At 37.5% G+C, this 19,610-nt stretch overlaps 1 protein-coding gene across 1 annotated transcript in view; it reads right to left on the reverse strand.

Annotated features, from left to right (window-relative positions):
* LOC140164919 (syntaxin-8-like) overlaps positions 1-19,610 on the reverse strand; it is a 97,553-nt gene that overhangs the window by 12,621 nt on the left and 65,322 nt on the right. The window contains exon 7 of the mRNA XM_072188318.1: positions 9,166-9,267. Within this exon, the coding sequence (XP_072044419.1) occupies positions 9,166-9,267 (102 nt within the window). The remainder of the gene's footprint in view (positions 1-9,165; positions 9,268-19,610) is intronic.

A 19,610-nucleotide genomic window follows, 5' to 3' on the forward strand; every position in this document is an offset into this window, starting at 1 on the left:
TGCCAGCATGTGATGGCCATAAGCCAATTGAAAACATGTTTCTAAAAAAGGCTAAAAAATTCCTACGCTGGACAAACTCTTGGACAGGTTAAGTGTTAAATAGTAAGTTGTCAGTGGGGCTCATGTGTCTTAGCCAGGCATTTAACTTTTGCATTGTCCTTTTGCCATAGGCTCGCTGTTTTATCTGTCCTGGCTTCAGCTTTTGCAGCTATAGGCCTAGATCACAGCACCCTTTACGAGTGGTGGGAATCAATTACCTTTGTTTTAATATTCATCATTGCAATTTATTTGAATGCTTTGCAATTAATAGTTTCACTCTAATGTTGTTGTCATGTAGTTGAATTAAAGAAGGGGACTGGTGGTTATCTCGATGTATCTTTCTCCACCCACCAGTTCCAAGCACAGGGCAATAAAAACAGAAATACAAAAAAAGTTGTCAGTGGGGCAAGATTAAATAAAGGCATACAAACTAGGGTATGAGATATTAGGAATTATATCCTAGCCTCTTAACCACAGGGTGGTGTGCTATGTAGCTATTCAAGACACAGGATATGTAAGGGATAAACTGTGCATATGAGATATGGGTGCAAGTGGCATCATTTCACTGCCGTGGAAAAACAGTGGGCTAACTGCCTAAAGCTTGGGAGAGCTACTAAACCTAGGAACTGGGGAAACTTACGGGTTGTTTCTACTGTGCTGTAAATGCAGGGTAACAATTCACTACCCAAGTATTTAGTGGGGAGAGTGTTGCCTCAATGTTCCTCTTCCACATATCCCTTGCTTTCCACACCAATCAATTTTGGGAGAACATAATGGTGAAGAAGATGAGCATATTGTGCGCTCCAACATTGGAGAGGGGAAGAAGGTGGACCATGGTATATACTAGTCACTATAAGTTATCTTACACTTCCCACAATGTATTTTTTCCATTTCAATTTTCTTCACTGATTTGCTATCTACATGATCTAATGCAACATGGGTTGATAGTGACTAAAAGTACCTCAATGAACAGAGCACATCCGGATGAGATCTTGTGTTGGTTCCATGTAAAAGCATGTATGATGATCTAAACGAGGGCAAAGATTAGTCAAAGATTCACCTTTGCGATTATTTGTTTAGTTGAAGATTCACCACATCTGAAAACTCATTGGGTCAAGATTCAACCTACGGTTTTGCCCAGCAAGGTAGAGATTAGACACATTTTCACCAACGAGCAGGGTAGGGTCAAGATTCCTGTTGACTCCTGCATTAGTGCATGTGTAGAGTCGCCCACACCGTAAAATTACAGAAATCATATCTTGGCAGGAGGAACATCCCTTGAGCTCAATGTGTTCATAAGAAAAGCTCCCCTTTGATTCAAATCAAATCGAATGCTCCTTCCCGCTTGATTTCTATATGTGTGAAACTACGGAAACCACATCTCAGCAACAGTATTATCTAATAGGAAATCTATGTCCAGCTCATAATCTATGCTATTCCTAAACTTATCGCTTTGCGCTGGAATTTGTAAAGTTTTTCACTTAACAAATCTATAGGCTTATCTAGCCAGGAATGTGCTCAAAAGATTAGTGTGTGATAGGTGGGGACGATTAGTGTGCCAGCATGATAGGTGATGAGGAAGCATCTATAACAGGAGGTGGAACAGGTTATCAAAATCTGCTTGCAGGACAATTGCACAAGATGGGTTGGTGGACATACAATTACCAATTGGTCAAATGTGAAAAATGAAGTTGTGTATGTGAAGTTGGGTGTCTGCAATGATGAATTAAACCATTAAGGCTCAATCACTTTTGGATGTATAACTCATAGAGAAGAAAACAGTGTGCCACCAATTACACTTGAATTTGCTAGGGGATGTGTATGCATGAATGAGAATTAATGGTCTTGGCTGCTTCTGGCCCTTCTTTTTTCTATGATGTTTTTCCCAACTTCATACTCCCTTTTAATCTACTGTGACTATGGGATAACTGCATCATCCCTTCATTTCTCAAACTTCCAATTAAAAAAAGAATTGACAAAACATGCATAATTGAACCCGGAACCTTCTGATTACCAGGCTATTATTCCAAATGAGAAAAGGGATATTTTGCAGGTTTTCAGTTAATAAACCATGTTATAATAAAGACATTTGTGTGAATTTGGAGTGAGCATTTCATAACTGGCATCTGTCATAAAATGTTGAAGTCTGGAGCAAATCATTATTACATCACAAATGGAGGTGTAATATATAATACTGACCCGGTTTTAAAATGTCAATCTTTTGAGCAACTGAAAGTATTGACAACCCAATGTTCATAATTGCATGCCTGCATTGTCAGAATGTCTTGAGAAACCAATAAAAACAGTTGTACCAAGAACTACTGCCCAAAGAAATTCGAATGATAAATACATGGTTCTGACTTTTATAGTTATACTGATGAGAGAATGCATGCTTTTGGATAAAAAAAAACCCCCAAATCTCTGACATTTGCTGGTGGAATGCAAGAAAGTTGTCAGCGTGTGTGTATTTCAGCATCGCTTATGATACTAAACACATCAAAAGAAATAAGTCCCCCTCTGAAAATTTCGTCATAACATCGTAAAGTAAAACTTTGTACCAATAAATCTTACTTAGAAATAATTATATGATTGTTTACTAAGTGTTTTGTGAAAATGAAAGATGTCCATGTCTTCATGGCTGAATGAACCCAAATTGAAGACAAAAACTGCCCTTTCCAAAAGTCACAAAGTAAGCCTATGCTTGTTAACTGCAAGGTGTATTGGGACAAGGAATGGAACTGGCCATCTTACAACTCACTGTTCTGAACTCTGCACCAAGGGGATTTGCATGGCTGAATGATCAAGAATCGATACACATTACAGTAAATGTTCACTTGGTGGATTTTAAACTGCACTCAAACACATGGGGTTTTCCATTGGTTACATGCCATGAATCAACAACTTTTGTGACAAGCATAGGCCTACTTTGTGACTTTTGTAAAGGGCAGTTTTTGCCTTCAATTTAGGCTCATTCAGCCCTGAAGTCATGGAAATCTCTCATTTTCACACAGTACTTAGTAAACAGTCATATAATTATTTCAAAGTTAGTTTTATTGGTACAAAACGAAACCTTACAATGTTATGACGACAGGGGGACTTATTTCTTTTGATGTGTTTATTCCATTCCACTTATGATGTGTATACGTATTATGCAGGATTTATTCACACTTTGAAGATTATTTTTAGTGTAAAGTGCTCATCCCGTTTCTGGTGTAATAAAAGATGATATGGAAATCCACACATGTAATCAGGATGTATCAATAAAGATATACAAGCAGATTGGGTTCAAAATTCCAAATATGGATCAGTATTATGATCTGCATTTAATATCTTGTTCATGATTATTTGACAATTTTATCGCTTGTAGTATCCTTTTTATTAAGTGGAATTTGTGCACTCTCTGAGTTCTTATTACATAAGGAAATCACTAATTTATAAGACAGTCATTTCAAGCAAACTTCACTTGTTTTGTATGGTTTATGCAAGGGAATCTTGTTTCAATACAAAGTTTGGCATATGATCATGTAACCTACCATTAATATCTCAAGAATGATTCTTGAGACTGACTTTGATTTCAAATTCCAGGTTTAATTCGCCGTAGAAGTGTATGTAACAGGATTAAAACTACCATAGTAATAGGTTAAAAGTTTTAGATGTATCGCCCTGCACTGCCTGTATGTCTGCAATCATAGATTGAATACAATACTGCTCTTTTCAAAGTTACTAATTTCACAGGTGCGAGTGATCAGCATGGTGCATATTCTGTAATTACGATCCACATCTTTATCCCTGTTCTTTGACATCTATGGTTCAATCCAGAGGTACTGTGTGAACGTACTAGTGCAGTGCGATATATTCAAAATTGTTTTAACCTATTGCCATGGTAGTTAATCCTGTTACATCATCACATCTACAGAAAGTACCATGCATATTTTGAGGATGGCAGGTTGGTAGCTTTTGAGATAAAAGTTTTGTTACAACTCTTTTCCACTATATCTGATCAATCAGTCCAATTACTCAGTCAAAATGTTGCTTCAATACAGGTACTTAATTTGACTAGATAGTGGGGAAAAGCACTACCCCAAGTTGTAACGATAGCTAATACTCTGATCAGCTTGTAATAGGCAGAACTCATAACATCATGCATTGATATAGAACGGCATACTTCTAGCTGGGTGCAGCGCCTACGTGAACTGCATTTTGCGTGTTGTGTGACTGACGCATGCTTTTGTGAATTTACGCAGGCATAAGTTGGAACTTTATTGACTCACACAATAACAAAAACTGAATAATTCTCACCTATTACGAGGTGATCATAGTATAGTGTTGTGGTGGGCCATCACCTACCTACATACATTTCTGACAGATATTTTTTCCCAAACACTAACCATAAACAGGAAGGTGTCCCTATCCTAGTATCCTATGCACATCAACTTGTTGTCAAGCAATACCCTTCCTGAAGATCAACCAAAAATGGGAGCTAGACAATGGTCACTTTATAAAGTTCATAATCATGTCATGATCAAACTAAAAGATTACCCTACTCCTCATTACCATGATTATGATGCAGTCACAGACTACCACAGACAGTCAAAGTCTCAGCATCACCCGATAATGAGGGCGGATTGTTCCTTCCATGATCTGCGACAGGCAAAACTACTACATATACACAAAAACTGCCGCATATTTTTGCTGTCATTTAAGGCATGCAACGCTGGTATGATTGTCAGACACTCATGATTGAACGATCTGCCCTCATGAATATGTAAAAATTCAGAGCATACAAAGCACAGGGACTTTGACTGTTTGTATTTTGTCTGTGGTAGTGTGTGGATACAGTATATCCAATTCAATTTGCATAAATGAAAGAAATAGGAATGGAGAAAGGAAACAAGGTAGAAAGAAAGGAAAGGGCATTACCGCGACTACAAAATACTATAGCTGAAAGCCACTGCGCATGTATGCATCCGTCGTGGTGTGATGACGCAATCACCCGAAGTCATACGCACAGATTCGCTGGTCAGGTCAGCGAAACACCAATAGCTACTGGTGGGCGACCTAGTGCTTGGCATGCGAGGTGTCTCGGGTTCGAATCCCAAACAAACAACTTCTTTGTTCATCTTCTTTCTTTATTCACTCCTTCTTTCCCTTCCATTCGACAAAGAGCACTTGGAGAGTTAGGGTTAAAGGAAAAAAATGTTATGGGAAAAAAAGTTAGAAATAATATATGGTTATAAATCTAAAGACATAAGGCAAACAAACAAGCAAGCAAACTAAACTGAACTATACTGGATTGAACTGAATTATTGAACATCAGACTGCATTCATGAAAACACGCTGGGTGTAAACAACCCAATGCATTAATACTTGACCACCATATTAATTAACCCTCAATTTAATTTAGCATCACTTCCTTAAAGAGATGCTGCCAAGAACATCCTAGAAGGAAGAGGAAGCCCTAGCTTGATTCTTGAGAGCCAACAAGACCAGATGTTGTCCAGGTCGACAATTTCCTCACAAGAACACAGTCAAGCTGTCGTTTACTGACATGATTGAAATTATCCATCCACTGGATGTAGACTGAACATTAACTGAAGATGATAAATTCTAATTTGCATGGATTTTTTTTCCACTGCAACTTAGTTCCATTCTGCAATTACAATTTTTGTTCCCTGCTGCAATTTTCAGCTCAAGTGATTAGATTTGTTTTGGAATCTCTTCCTCGTCCATACCATTGTCGAAGACTGGGAGAACACTGCAACAAAACGCTGCTTTGCATGCATTTTGCCACAGTGGCAAAATGGGTTATTCCAGTTGAGATCTACATAGCTCCTTTGGAAGACCTTAATCTCTGACAAAGGGGTTGTAGATTTCAAATGGAGTCACCCATTCAGATAACCCCATTTAAAATTCACACTCTCTGTGCAGGAGATTAAGGGCATGTCTTCCGTACCTGGATTTCAACTGCAATCCCAATATATATCCAAAGCATCAAACTGTATACTGCCCCTAAAAGAATTAAAAATACCCCAACAAATGCAAGCCAAGTTTTGCAAAGCATGAAGGGCATTACTATACTATCGTTCCCCTCAAGTTTGGCAATGACGTAGGTGAGTATTTCACTGATCGGCAGAATCAAATCAGACGTGTTACCCTATTTCCACAGAGTGTATACAAACTACCAAACGCAAGGTGAAATACGGTATATATTTACCCCCTGCTTGTTTACAAAATACAGGAAAATATATACGGTCTGGTGCTGTATTCCAATTCAGCCGAATATCTACGGTCTGGTGCTGTATCCATGAAGCTGAAAGTTGAGTTTATATGTACCTCTCATGATATAGAGCATGTTATGTAGAGAGGGACGAGGCTAGACTTGATGCCTTTGACATGCGCTGCCAACGCAAAATTCTTCGAGTGATATGGTCACAACATATATCAAATAGCTGTATTCGATCCAAGACCAAACAGCCCCAACTCACATCAGTTATCAGAAAGCGCCGCCACAGTGGTTTGGCCATCTGCAACGAATGGATGGAGACCGCACCCCAAGAGGCTCTATCATTGGAAGCCAACCCATGGGAAACGCATAAACCTGGTCGTCCTAAGACATCATGGAGAGACGTCATCCACAGAGACATCTCAAGGCTGGACCTAGGGTGGACTGTAAAGGAGGCTGAGGTTGCAGCTTTGGACCGTAGGATTTGGAAGCATCTCTTGAGCCAGGCAGCATGTGCAGAAATGCATGAAGCTGACTGGTAGGTAGGTAGGTATGTAGAGTGTGCACATTGCATGGGAGAGGTACTCAGGTAATATGCACAATATTATCTGTCTGTGAATATGTTCTGAATATTAATGTTTTTAGAGTAAGTGTTTTATACTAATTTTTTATCAATGTGGTGCAGGCTCAGGCGATATTTAGATTAATCGAAAATAATCGATTATTTTTTCAATCGGGTACTCAATTATTTAAAAACACTGTAATCAAAATATCGAGATTTAGATTTTATCGAAAATAATCGACTGTTTTTCAAGCAAATAGATTATTCAAGCAATTTTTTCAACTGATAGGTGGTTTTTAAAGTAGTTGCATCTTTATAGGTGATTATTAGCTGAAACTACAACCAGAATAACAAGTGAAACAACTGTTAAACACATCTTTCTCCACTTAAAATGTACAGCAATAGTGGGATTCTATGCAACAAATGATGCTCAACCTATTACAGTCACGAGCTGTTCAATACATCGAAAATAATCGATTAAAAAAAATAATTAATCGAAATCGATTATTTTTAACAATCGCCTGAGCCTAATGTGGTGTTTCATCAATGAGATTACAGAATTCATGTTCACTAAAGGATAATCAAAGATACCCAACTGTGACTTCACTAGGATCCACAACATGCTCATCTATCATGGCACAGTTCTTTTACCAAAATACATTTATACATTTATTGAATGACCTTTGACAATTTGGGTACAAAAACTCAGCAACTTAAGGTCAAATTTTGCACTATGATTGCTTAATTGAGGTAATTGAACTATGTCATTGGGATGAGGCCATTGTAGTCCATAGTGCTTGTTTCACACTTTCATAAACATAGACCCTAAACAAGTAATTCAAGTCAAAAACATAAAAATGCCCTGTGAAATAAATCAATAAATCAAGCAATCAATCTATGTTTTGGTGAATATGATAAAAAGCTGCCAGCTATAAAAAACAAAGATGCGCCCTCTATTGTTGGTACCACAATTGATTTCAAGTGGGACATTTGATTGCTGCAAACCATGCATGGATTATAAAAATAATGATAATACTGCACATAATGTGCATGAACCTCCGACTGTACTCCGCAAGCACATCATGGTATGGCTGTTGCCGACCACTGGTTTTGATAAAGGTACAAATTACATTTTCAGGGAATTTTTAGCCATTTCAGGATGTTTTTGACAACACTGGTTGCAAACAGAGAAAATGTTTGGCGGATTCATGTGCAATTTTCTTACAAGATCATCCAAGTAAAATTTCCAGAAAGCAGGAAACTTCCTGAAGACCGGCATCTATGTACAAGATCCAAATCAAATTTAGGAGGAGGAAATTATGATAAGGATCTTTATCTGGTGATTCCTCAGTGGACTCCTTGCTGCCCCTGACCCAGACTGTTGCCCTCAATTGCCCTGTGTATGTATGAACTGACATCATATATTAAATATGTAAATTGAATTTTTCCATGCAAATTGATGCTACAAAGTATACCTTGTATATCTACTAACTTGACCAAGTAGGTCAGTGGCCGAATTCATTACTAGGATTTTACCAAGTGTAACAATTAATGTACTCTATAAGCTGCAATTTTTGTGGTAATTTTATTTTTGTGTATGTTGTGGTTTGACATAGGCCCGTGAATTCAACACCCCGTGAATGTGCTCCATAATGAAGCTTCATTACTACACTCAATTAATAAGAAATCTACAACCATGAAATCATCACCCTGTAAAAATGTTAGGCAAGCTTACAACCACTTGAGATTTGAGGTTTTGTCCCTTTGGGTCTCAACCTCAAACCTACTAACATTGAGCCAGTCCTGAACAACACGCCCATTGGTAATAGTCTGTTTCTCACCCTTTATCTAATATGCAAGTTCAGCACTTTTTAGTGTTTCTTATGAACATGAAAGGTAGGAAACCATCAATGGCTGGTTCTACCATACCAAGACGGGTTGGTGTAGTGGTAGAAACACTCACTTCTCACTACTGGACCCGGGTTCAATTCCCCACAGTGCCATACCTCCCCACAGTGCCATACGTGGGCATGGATTCAACCATGAATTTCCCTGGGTACCCCAGTTTTCCTCCAATATGTTTAAAAATCATACCTCTTCATATATATATATTCCTGTTCTGTCTTATCCTGCAAGCTTTGCCCCGGGTACTCCGGTTTCACTTTTGCAATCTAAAAATCAGACCTCTATCCATATTCCTGTCCTGTTTTATCTGGTTCACCTCATTGTGTTGCATGATGCATTTCACAACAGCACATTGATATCCACTAGGTACATATAAATTGTGCATTCTAAATCCTGACATTTATTTGTCATTTGTTTTATTACATTCAATACCTACCCCAATCTTTGGCTTTTTCTCCTACTTTCCTGATGTGTTTTGTCTCTCTGTGTATTCTATCATCTGTTCTGTGGACATTTCTGGTCAAGTCATCGATAATTTCTGAAATATAAAACACATAAAAATCACACAGATCAGTTTAATGTTACAACCTTTGCAAATGTTAGCGACAAAGTCATCAATAATTCCAGCAATGAGAAAATATCAGTTTAATGTTACATCTTTCACAAATGTTGGTGTTCAATGCATCCATTATTCCTGCAACTAGAAAAATAGAGCAGTTTAATGTTACAACATTCACAAACGTAGGTATATCTCTGTAGCATGCTGTGTTGTATACATGTATGGTCTATGAATTAAACATGAATATGCTACCTGGAGAAGAAAACACATACGGCCGGATTCATTGTTTTGCAATGTGTTCAATGAAATACAATCCGTTTACATACTCAGTTCTAGATATGAAAACCTTTACCACACAAGCTTTCTAAATGCAAACATTTATTTATTTTGATTTTTTCCAAAATTGTTGGTAGAATATTATTTTAGTCCCCATGCTTGACACTCCAACACAGTGGAATTTCCATGGCATATGAATGGGGCTATGTACTGCAGAAGTATGTCTTTTCCCTTTTTAATTCTTTTATTTGTGTATATGGCACATTTTAAACCAAAAGACAGATAATTGAAACCAAAATTCTTGATTTTAAGTTTGTTATTATTTGCCACAAATTATGAAATAATATTAGTAACAACTGACGGGAAGGTTTTTTGTCCATTTTAATCTGAAATAATGAGGTAAAATGAAAGGAAGTCCACTTACTATCTTGACCGGCTAACTATGGAGCTCAAGGGATATAATGTCGTAATTACAACATTAATTCAAAACTGCTCTGTCCTACAAACACAACAAATTGGCCAATTCCAATTAAGTGTAAGTTGTGACATGCGTAAACATTACAAATATGCCAAAAAGCTAGGCTTGAACAAGTGAACCAAATAAATTAAAAAAGTTTGTACATTATGCCTTTAAGTCCGGACAAGAGGAAAGCTTCAATTAAAGTGTTAGATCCATCACATGATACTGTGATATTAAGTACATTGCAAGCAGCAGGTAAATTTAATTAAACGTCACTTGATCCCATCAGGTCAATGTTCCACATCTATCTCATCATGCCAAAATAACCTCATTTCAATTAAAACCACAAGTTCATGTATTGCAGTCAGTGTAGCAGGTGGTAGCAGGTGGAAGGTGATGCATCTCCTTCTATTAGGGGTGTGATTTTCGGTCATTTTGTGCCCGGTACCAGCGAATTTTTGGGCGGGTAACGTTACCGAAATTGCAAAAAAAGGTTTTTTTTTCGGTTTTTAGTCTCTCTGGACCTAGAACTAAATGCTAGGATCATTCATGGTTGTCCTAAAAAAAATGCATTCAAATTCAATGCATTTTGAAATCATTAATAGAGTATGACATGAATACAAATTATCAATTTTCATATTAAAAATACAAAATATCTTGAAATTTTTGCACAGCCGCCATCGGCGCTGTGCTTTCTTTTTACCGCGTTCTTCTTTCTTTCTTCTTCTTCTTCTGTCAACATCATAAACAGCCATCGTAGCCACATGCTTTCAGGCATGTTGATCATACTTGGTCAGTAGAACCGTTTGGTGGTGCCACAGATGTCACATGATCAACTTCCGGTCAAATGTCATCCACTTCCGGTCAATGGCCAAAACTTACAGAATTGGGATCAAAGGTCAATAAGGGATCACTTCCGGTAAAAGTCTGAAAAATTTGTAAAAAATATTCAAAAAATCACTGTCTTTACAAATTACATAGCAGAGAGTCGCCATTAGCACACATGCAGCGCTACTATCTAGGGTCTTTAGGATGCCTACAGTTTTGGGGTCAAAGGTCATTAAGGGGTTACTTCCGGTCAAAAACCAAAATTATCAAAAATGTTTAAAAAATATTTATCTCAAAAATGTAAATAGACCAGAGTAATATAATCATCATACATGAATCAGTGTTACCTGATGTATGCATGGTATTTTTATTTTTGGGGTCAAAGGTCATTAAGGGGTCACTTCCTGTTTTTAACTAAACATAGTAGAATTTTTAATTAAAATTGGAACAATGCATTTTGTCGGTGTACATAAGGTTTTTTTTTTCATTGAGGTCAAAGGTCATTAAAGGGGGTCAAAAGGTCAATCATAAATTTAAAAAAATCAAAATCCATGTATAAGTTCGATTAAGCTGAAATTCACCAGGAATATTCCTTATGACATCCTAAGCACTATGTAATATATTTGCGGGGTCAAAGGTAATTAAGGCCTCACTTCTGGTTCTCACAGATTCATTTGTCACTGCTGGTTGTGCATGCTCAAGGGTCGCAGGCTAACTAATCAGATCTCGTTATTTTTTTGGGGGCAACCATGAATGATCCTAGCATTTAGGTCTAGGTCCAGAGACACTACAAAACCGAAAAAAACTTTGAAAAAAAATTAAATAATAGGATTCTCGGGCGGGACTCGAATTCCCGGGACTCACTCACACCCTTACCTTCCATCAACAAAAAGTCAGATTTTTAAGTACAAGCATTATTAAAGAGAGCCTCAAAATGTCAAATTGACATTATTTTGAAATTTTGAAAGAATATTCACCAAAAAAGTTAATTATTCAAAAGTCCCCAAAAGTCATATTTCTTATGGGATAAAAGTCAATTTCAATCCGAGGTAGCCTTACCCAACAGACCGTTCTCCATAAAATTCCAAGTCCATCTGCATTAAAAGTTGATGGACACTGGACACATCTATTTATTTCTGTGCACAGGAAATAAAGCTTTCTGAAAATCCTGTCACTGGTTTCTCACTAAATTTCACATTACAAGATAGCTAATGAATTTGATTATTGGCAAGGTACAAATGTAGTGGCAGATATATAAAACACAAAGCAGGGCTTGTCTATTTTTTAATTGGTTGATCACAGTAAGTGTTCTTCTTCATAGCATCCTCTATAACATCAGCATTCCCTGTCATTTATCAAACCTGTCTCTTTTTGCTCCAAATGTCTATAATGATATATGGCTAGTATGACTGAAAGATTTCTGTAGTCCAACAGGATAAATCAGTTTCTGTCGTATACTTTCATAGAGCTGATTATAATCGTAGTCACTCACAACTACTATTGGTATTAGCAACCTTTGACTATGACCTGGCCAAATTTATTGTGTTCGTAGGTCCACAGAGTAATTTCAGCATAAAGTTGTATTATGCCATAATTTAGACCCCTATAGTACTCCATATTAAACAGCCAAAATAGCAAGTGGAGTTTCTTTCCTTTATGACATTAGTCTGTTTACCTTAAAATGACCAGAATCTCTTCCTGACAGGTATTATTTCAGCATTTTGGGTAGAAATGACCATACGGGGACGTGCCGCAAACATGGGTAGCATTTTCGGCCTTCTGGTATATCAATGACCCCTTTTTCAAAGCCTATTTTGGTATATGAATGGGTCCTTTTTTCAAAATTTTCTCAATTTTTTCAAAAAACAGCCCATTTTTTCATTAATCTAGCAAAATTTTTCAAAATTTTGGGAAAATTTGTAAAAACTAAGACAATTTTGGTTAAATTCGGCCGAAAATTTTGACTTTTGGTATATCAATGGGTCCAAATTTCTTGAAAAATTGGTATATTTATGGGTCCACTTCCAAAATCTTAGCGCACGTCCCTACCAAAACCAAACTTGAGTACCCCGGAGAATAACAAAATTATCATTTCACGGAAATTGTATGATATGGTTCTAACCTTTATTCAGATTTTGGCCTGTAAATAGTCATCATAGTCATTGTAGTCATCCCTATTTTGTTGGCCGGGTCTGAGTGAAACATCAGTTGCTACCGGTCACTGACCTAATGCTTGGGGTCTCAGGTTCCAATCCCACCCAAACAAACAACTCAATTGTTTGTTTTCTCACTTTACGACTTAAGCACAATTAGGTTGAATACGGTAACGTTAGAAAGGTGTCCCAAAATTGTGTGCCAAAAAGGCTGTGTGCCTTACCGCCTCCCCTCTACAAATTATAGTCAAACTCAATAGGCATAAGTATTGCATCGCCCCTGAGAAATTTACCCCCTTCTTTGTAGGACTACAATTTGTGTTGATAAATCACAGGTGCTATATTACAGGTGCACACTTTAATAGGAAACATCCATATTATATATTATCTGTGTGGCAATTTGACATATAATGATGGTTTGCAGATATATGGCTCAACTGTCAATACTGGGTATAATGCACTTTAGATAGCCTCATACACTTAAATGACATTTGTAACGTGCTATCTCCCATCATCCTCAATTGTCAAGATTGGATATTTACATTTAACATAATATTTGTTACACAATGAGAATTCACACAATAAATTTGTACATTTTTTTTTCATTTTAATTAAGGGCTCAGATAACTATGTTCGCAAAGTTTTTTTGTGGGACCTGAGAGCACATCAGAGTATCAGACACACACTAAATTGTATTCTGAATATGAGGAATGTCCTTCTCATATCAAATAATTTGGATTTTTTGAAATTGGCAATATAATACAAGTTTTATGGCAAATTATTAAAAATCAATATTTTTAAATTTAACAGTCCTCAAAGCAAACTTTATAAATTTAATGCAAAGTGTATGTAGCTGGGATGAAAAGTCAACCATCAATTGAACATTTTGACATTTTGTATTGAAGATATCCATGAAATTTTATAAAAGACAAAAAATATAAGTTCTTTTGGGAAACTTTATCTTCAATACCAAAGGCCAAAATTGTCAATTGATCGTCAGCTTTTCATCCCAGCTACATACACTTTAAGTACATAATTAGATTCATAAAGTTTATTTTGAGGACTGTTAAATGTCAAAAATTTCAATTTTTAATAATTTGCCATAAAATTTGTGTTATATCAAGAAAATCAAAAAATTCAAATTCTTTGATATCAGAAGGACATTCCTCGAATCCAGAATGCAATTTGGTGTGTCTGATGTGTTCTCAGGTCACACAAAAAAATACTGAGCAAAGGTGGGTGACCGACCCATTAAACATTCTTTTTGCTCAAATACTAGCCAACAACATGCCAACAATATTTTTAATAAATTGGAATAACAGTGCCAGAAATATGATACAAAATTGGGCTATTCCATTTTGGAATCTGCCATACCCCTGTGGAAGATTTAAGAAATGTCTTCTTCAGAGGGAGTATGTTTTTCGAATGGAATTAGCTACAGTCAATGATTTTGCGTCCTAACTCCCCTGTATGGCTTTATCTATATCTTATGCAACTAGCTGCATCAGTGGAGTGAAAATGGAAATTACCCAATTGTCTATTCTATTTGAAATCCAGACTCCCTCTGTTAGAGACTTAGCTAAATCTTCCACAGGGGAGTATGGATTTCAAATGGAATAATGCATTGCATCTTTTCTTTTGACAAAACTCAAAATCCATTTTACTGTCAAACAACTCATTTTGATTGATTGTGTCATTTTGTTGTAAAAAGGTGTATCGAAAATGCAGTGGCGTGCGCAAGGGGGGGGGGGCAGGGGGCCATGGCCCCCACTTTTGTTGGTCATTCTGGGGATTCTGGGGAAAAACGTTAAAAACATCAAAATTTGCTCCTATTCAGACTCCATTCGGGGGAACTGAACAACCTGGCCCCCCACTTTCAATTTGCTGCGCACGCCACTGTGAAAATAATAATACCACAATCAAAATCAAGCAAATGGTTTGACTGTAAGTAATGTCTTAAACGACGCATCAACTATCAGTGTTCAGAAACCACTCATTACTTTACATGATGCTAGGGTGTATGGGCAGTCAGGAGTTCAGCAGTCAGTTCAGCCATCAAGAAATACATCGCTGCGAACTACAAGTGCGACATTGAGAAGCTGAACTCGCACATCAACAAATCTTTGGAATTCTTTAGATAAAAATCTGAAAGCTTCAAAATCTGTTAAACATTTCCGCAATCAATTCAAAACAAAACTTATCTCTAAATATAATTAATATTTTCCGTGAGCACTCCCCCTTCCCCTGTCGTTTGGTTATGTTATGTGATGTTGATTTGTTTTGTTAATTTCATTTGATTTTTAGGTAAAGGCTAACTTTCAGACCTTTTTGGTCTTCCAGCCTTTTCCTCCATATGTACCGTGTTTGTATATATTATTTTTTATGTAATGTCTTTGATTTTTATGGAAAATAAAATATGAATGAATGAATGAATCATCAACTGCAACGAATCAGCAATTCAAACGCTGTAAGAAAAAGGTCCCTAACAGTTTTAAATAATAATCTTTTTAATGGTTGCTTTCAATTTCCGCCCTCCACAATGGATTGAACCATGGACAATTTCCACGAGAGGCATTGCTCTCCTTTTTTTTAAAAATCATCAGATTCTTCCGATTGATTTGGTATTATTAATCATTCAATTCCATATAGATCACCTTTCTCTGCAGTCATGTTAAAAAAGACATTTCTTCAAATATACTATATAGGTGCATTGAAATAAAGCAGGTGCATTATATAGGATGATTGACTGTGTGATTTAGTATAAAGTATTGCTGTACTTAATTATAGGATGGTATCAATCAAAAGTAGGACGCTCCAAAATGGCACATTCTATTCGGATGAGCCACAACATTTTTAATGAGTGAAATTCAATTTGGTTCCGTAAAAAATTCAAAAGTCTTCAAATATTGCATCCTGTTTAAATTTAGATTAATGGTGTTGTCTTAGAAGCTAGCCCAGTTGGCTACGCACAAGCAGTTTTGTCAGCTGGGTAGGTCTTTCTTACATCATATCTGTCTTTTTTTCTCTTCCAAATTCATCATCCGTTTTATTTAAAATTGCTGTGAGAAAACTAAGTGATTGAAGAAGCACCCACCAGAATTTTTTATACAAAGGAGGCAGAATATGGGATGATTTGTTACATCCAGATTTTATTTACCAAATAATTCATTATTGCCTGATCAGCTGATGAGAGGCTAATGTATACAATTAATTTAAAGTCGCAATGACAAAAAAGCCGCTAAAGGATTGTGACAAGTATTTTAAAAGCCTGTTTTCACAAAAGATTATTCTGAACCATCAATAATTGCAATAACTACCACAAAACACTTTGTATCAGATGGTTTTTATAACATATTTAAGAAAGCATCATGCCATCAGTATGATGATAGATCATTTTGGTTAGCTATAAAAGGCAGTTCCACTTCAAATCCATACATCCCCCCGAAGACATGCCCTTAATCTACCAAACAGGGGGTGTAGATTTCAAATGGAGTCACTCATTCAGGTAACCCTATTTTAAAATTCACACTCACTGTGTGTCATGTTTTCCATACAAGGTGTGAGGATTTCAACTGGAATGGCCAAGTACCCAGTGGAGGAAATGAGTTTCTGGAGAGTCTCAGTAACTTTTGAGTTGCCTATTGGGGCACAAGTAAATCTTTTTTAAAGCCATAATGCTATGTGTGATTCGCATAAAGAATAGATTCCTATTTAAATGTTAGTTTTCACTGATCACATTGTCCCCTTTTAATTTCGAGCCAAACAAATGAGGTAAAACAAAGAAAACTACTATTTCATTCCAGCGCCTACGATGCATGTATTAGCTTGCCGATTGTATTATTATCATGAACACTGGTGTAGCTTCACACAGCTAGGATGAACAATTGAAGATGTAAGACGAATAGCGATATGCACACAGTTTATACGTCAAGACGTAAGATGAACAGTGATATGCACACAGTTTATACGTCATTGATTCAATAATACTCATGCATGCTATGTGTTTAGCCACCACTCGATCAGTGAATAATCTCTAGTTTTATTATAAAAACTTTAAATTTTACTGTAAGTAAAGCACTTCAGGCTTAAGTCTTTCACATGGTATTTAACAGTGACGTACCGTGGCCGCTCTTACCCCAGGGGGCTGAAGAAAATTCAATTTTGTCGCCCCATCATCAACAACCGAAAAGGTTGACCCAATTTTTTACGGTGGTTTGAAAAAGTGAAGAGCAAAAAAAAAAGGATATAAGCGCTAGTGCCCTAAAAGCAAAATTTTTTATGCTTTTTCAAATTTTTTCCACCCTTCTTTCGTTACCAATTCTTTTTGCCATCCCTTCTGCTTCTGCCACCCCTCTTTTTGCCGCCCCTTCTTCCGCTGCCCCTTCGTTTTGGCCGCCACCTGCTTTTACCCCGGGGGCTGGCGCCCCTGAATCCCCCAAAATATGCGCATGTACACCACTCATTAAAATCATGCAAAAAGTAGAAATTCAAGGAAAAATTGAGGGTGTCGCTGTGGAGCAAATCACACATTATGGCTTTAAGTGCAAATATAGGCCAGATATTCTTCCAAGCTTTACTTTGATAAATGCATCCTTGCCCTGTGAAAAAGACAACTTCAACTTTGGTATTTCCTTCAAAAGTTATCAAATTCCTCACAATTGGCAAAACATAGATCTCTTTCAAACCCTGATAGCAAACAGTTACCTCTAATCCATTTCTCTTTCATGCTAAATGTATATCAAACGTTTTGGCACATGAGCATGTTCTAGGTTCAAACATTTTCTTCCAGACAAAAGTAAGGGCTCTGTATATTTGAGAAGGAAACAATAATTCGACTCTATCCTGAATGATGACACCTTGGATCTGCACACCTGCTGGGGCAGATTCAGTCAATCAAACAATCTCCATCTGCCCTCAGATAAAAGTTCATTATTTATCGAAGCACCTTGAGGTCTTCAACCTCATCTTTCTGATGTGTCTCATGTGATATTAAAGGAAGAATTACTATGAAAAAGTCCAGATTAAGTTGAACAACATTTGCTATAAACATAGTATGTGTACATTTTGCAGGTTTGCTTCAGTGGATTTGAGTGTGGTGGCCACATTTGGGCCATAAATTTTCCTCTCGAATGGACCGATTTCCTTCAATTTCCTCCGGTAACCAGTCCGGCGGACAAAGCAACATTCAAACCACCCTCTATGTTGTTGCATGCGTGAAAGATAGATGGAGTAGCACTACTTTTAGGCTCTGTTGCTTTTATATACTATCCAGAGAGGTTGCGTTAGCAACGCGCTTCGGTTGAACATACCCGGATTCTCGCGCTACGCGCTCGCTAAGTTTTTAGAAATGGCCTCAATTAGGTTGGGAGTATTCAGATCACATAGCATAAACTTAATGGTGCTATGGGCTCCCTTGACATAACTGGAAATTTTAAACACAAACTGAAAGTGCCCTCACATAAAAATCCCACCAGCAAATAAGGGCATTGTTGGGATTTTTGGAGGAGGGAGCTCTCTATTTGTACATGAAATTTACCCCAAGGCAAAGGAGCCCAAGTGCGCCATTAGGCGAACGCTTACGGTATTTGATGAGTGCAATCGACATGCAAACATGATAGATTCCGTTATCTTTGGGTTAAATCAGTGGGTAAGCTGCCCCCTATATGTGGAACATCGTTCCGCCTTTTAAAACAACCTATAAGATACTGTTTGCTAGAAATGTCTATTTTTAGGCATTTTTGACAATTTTAAACAATTTTTGTCAAAATTCACCCCTTTCATATCAGACTGACAAGGGGGACTTAAATCGAGTCTGGCAGTGATGGACAAGGTCCCAGTCCCCTTCTAGATCAGAGAGACTTACATAATTTGTAATTGGAGCTTGATCATTATAACACTAAATCAACAAAATTTGTGCAAAATTATTGCAAAAAGTGAAAATTTTGGTCATGGGGGGGGGGGTATCAGGGAAGGGGAGGGATGAGGGAAAGAGTTCTGACTAATCCCTCCTGTCCTGCAACTTCTTACATTTTGTTACATGTATGTTCATCAAGCTCACCATCTATCTGGTCAATATGATATTGGAGACTTGTCATGTCCTGCAGACAGAGGATTAGTCCACTTCCACATATCATGCACCTACCACCTTCCTGGTTCACATCCTATCTATTGTAGCTATGATGTGTTGTCTCATGAACCTCTCATGTCTTCATCTGGTCAGTGCAATATGCTGCAGGGCCGTAGCAAGCGGGGCGGCCGGGGATGCCATGGCCGCCCCACTTTTACAGCAGCTATGAAGTCCAGTCTACCTCTACCAGTGTTGTAGTCAAGACCTCTATGTCCGAGACCGAGACCAAGACCTGCCCGTCCGAGATCGAGACCGAGACCGAGACCAAACCTTCCGAGACCAAGACCACCCCTTCCGAGACCGAGACCTCTAAGTTCCGAGACCAAGACCGAGACCTTGGTTTAATCCCGGGGGATACTCAAGTTTGGTTTGGGTAGGGGTACTGGTGTGCCGCTGAGAATTTGAAAGAGAACCCATCATTGTACCAACTTTTCAAGAAATTTGGACCCTCAGTTTAACACTATTTGTCTTAATTTTT

Source organism: Amphiura filiformis, chromosome 11, assembly GCF_039555335.1.
Source record: "Amphiura filiformis chromosome 11, Afil_fr2py, whole genome shotgun sequence".
In the NCBI taxonomy this organism is placed as follows: Eukaryota; Metazoa; Echinodermata; class Ophiuroidea; order Amphilepidida; family Amphiuridae; genus Amphiura; species Amphiura filiformis.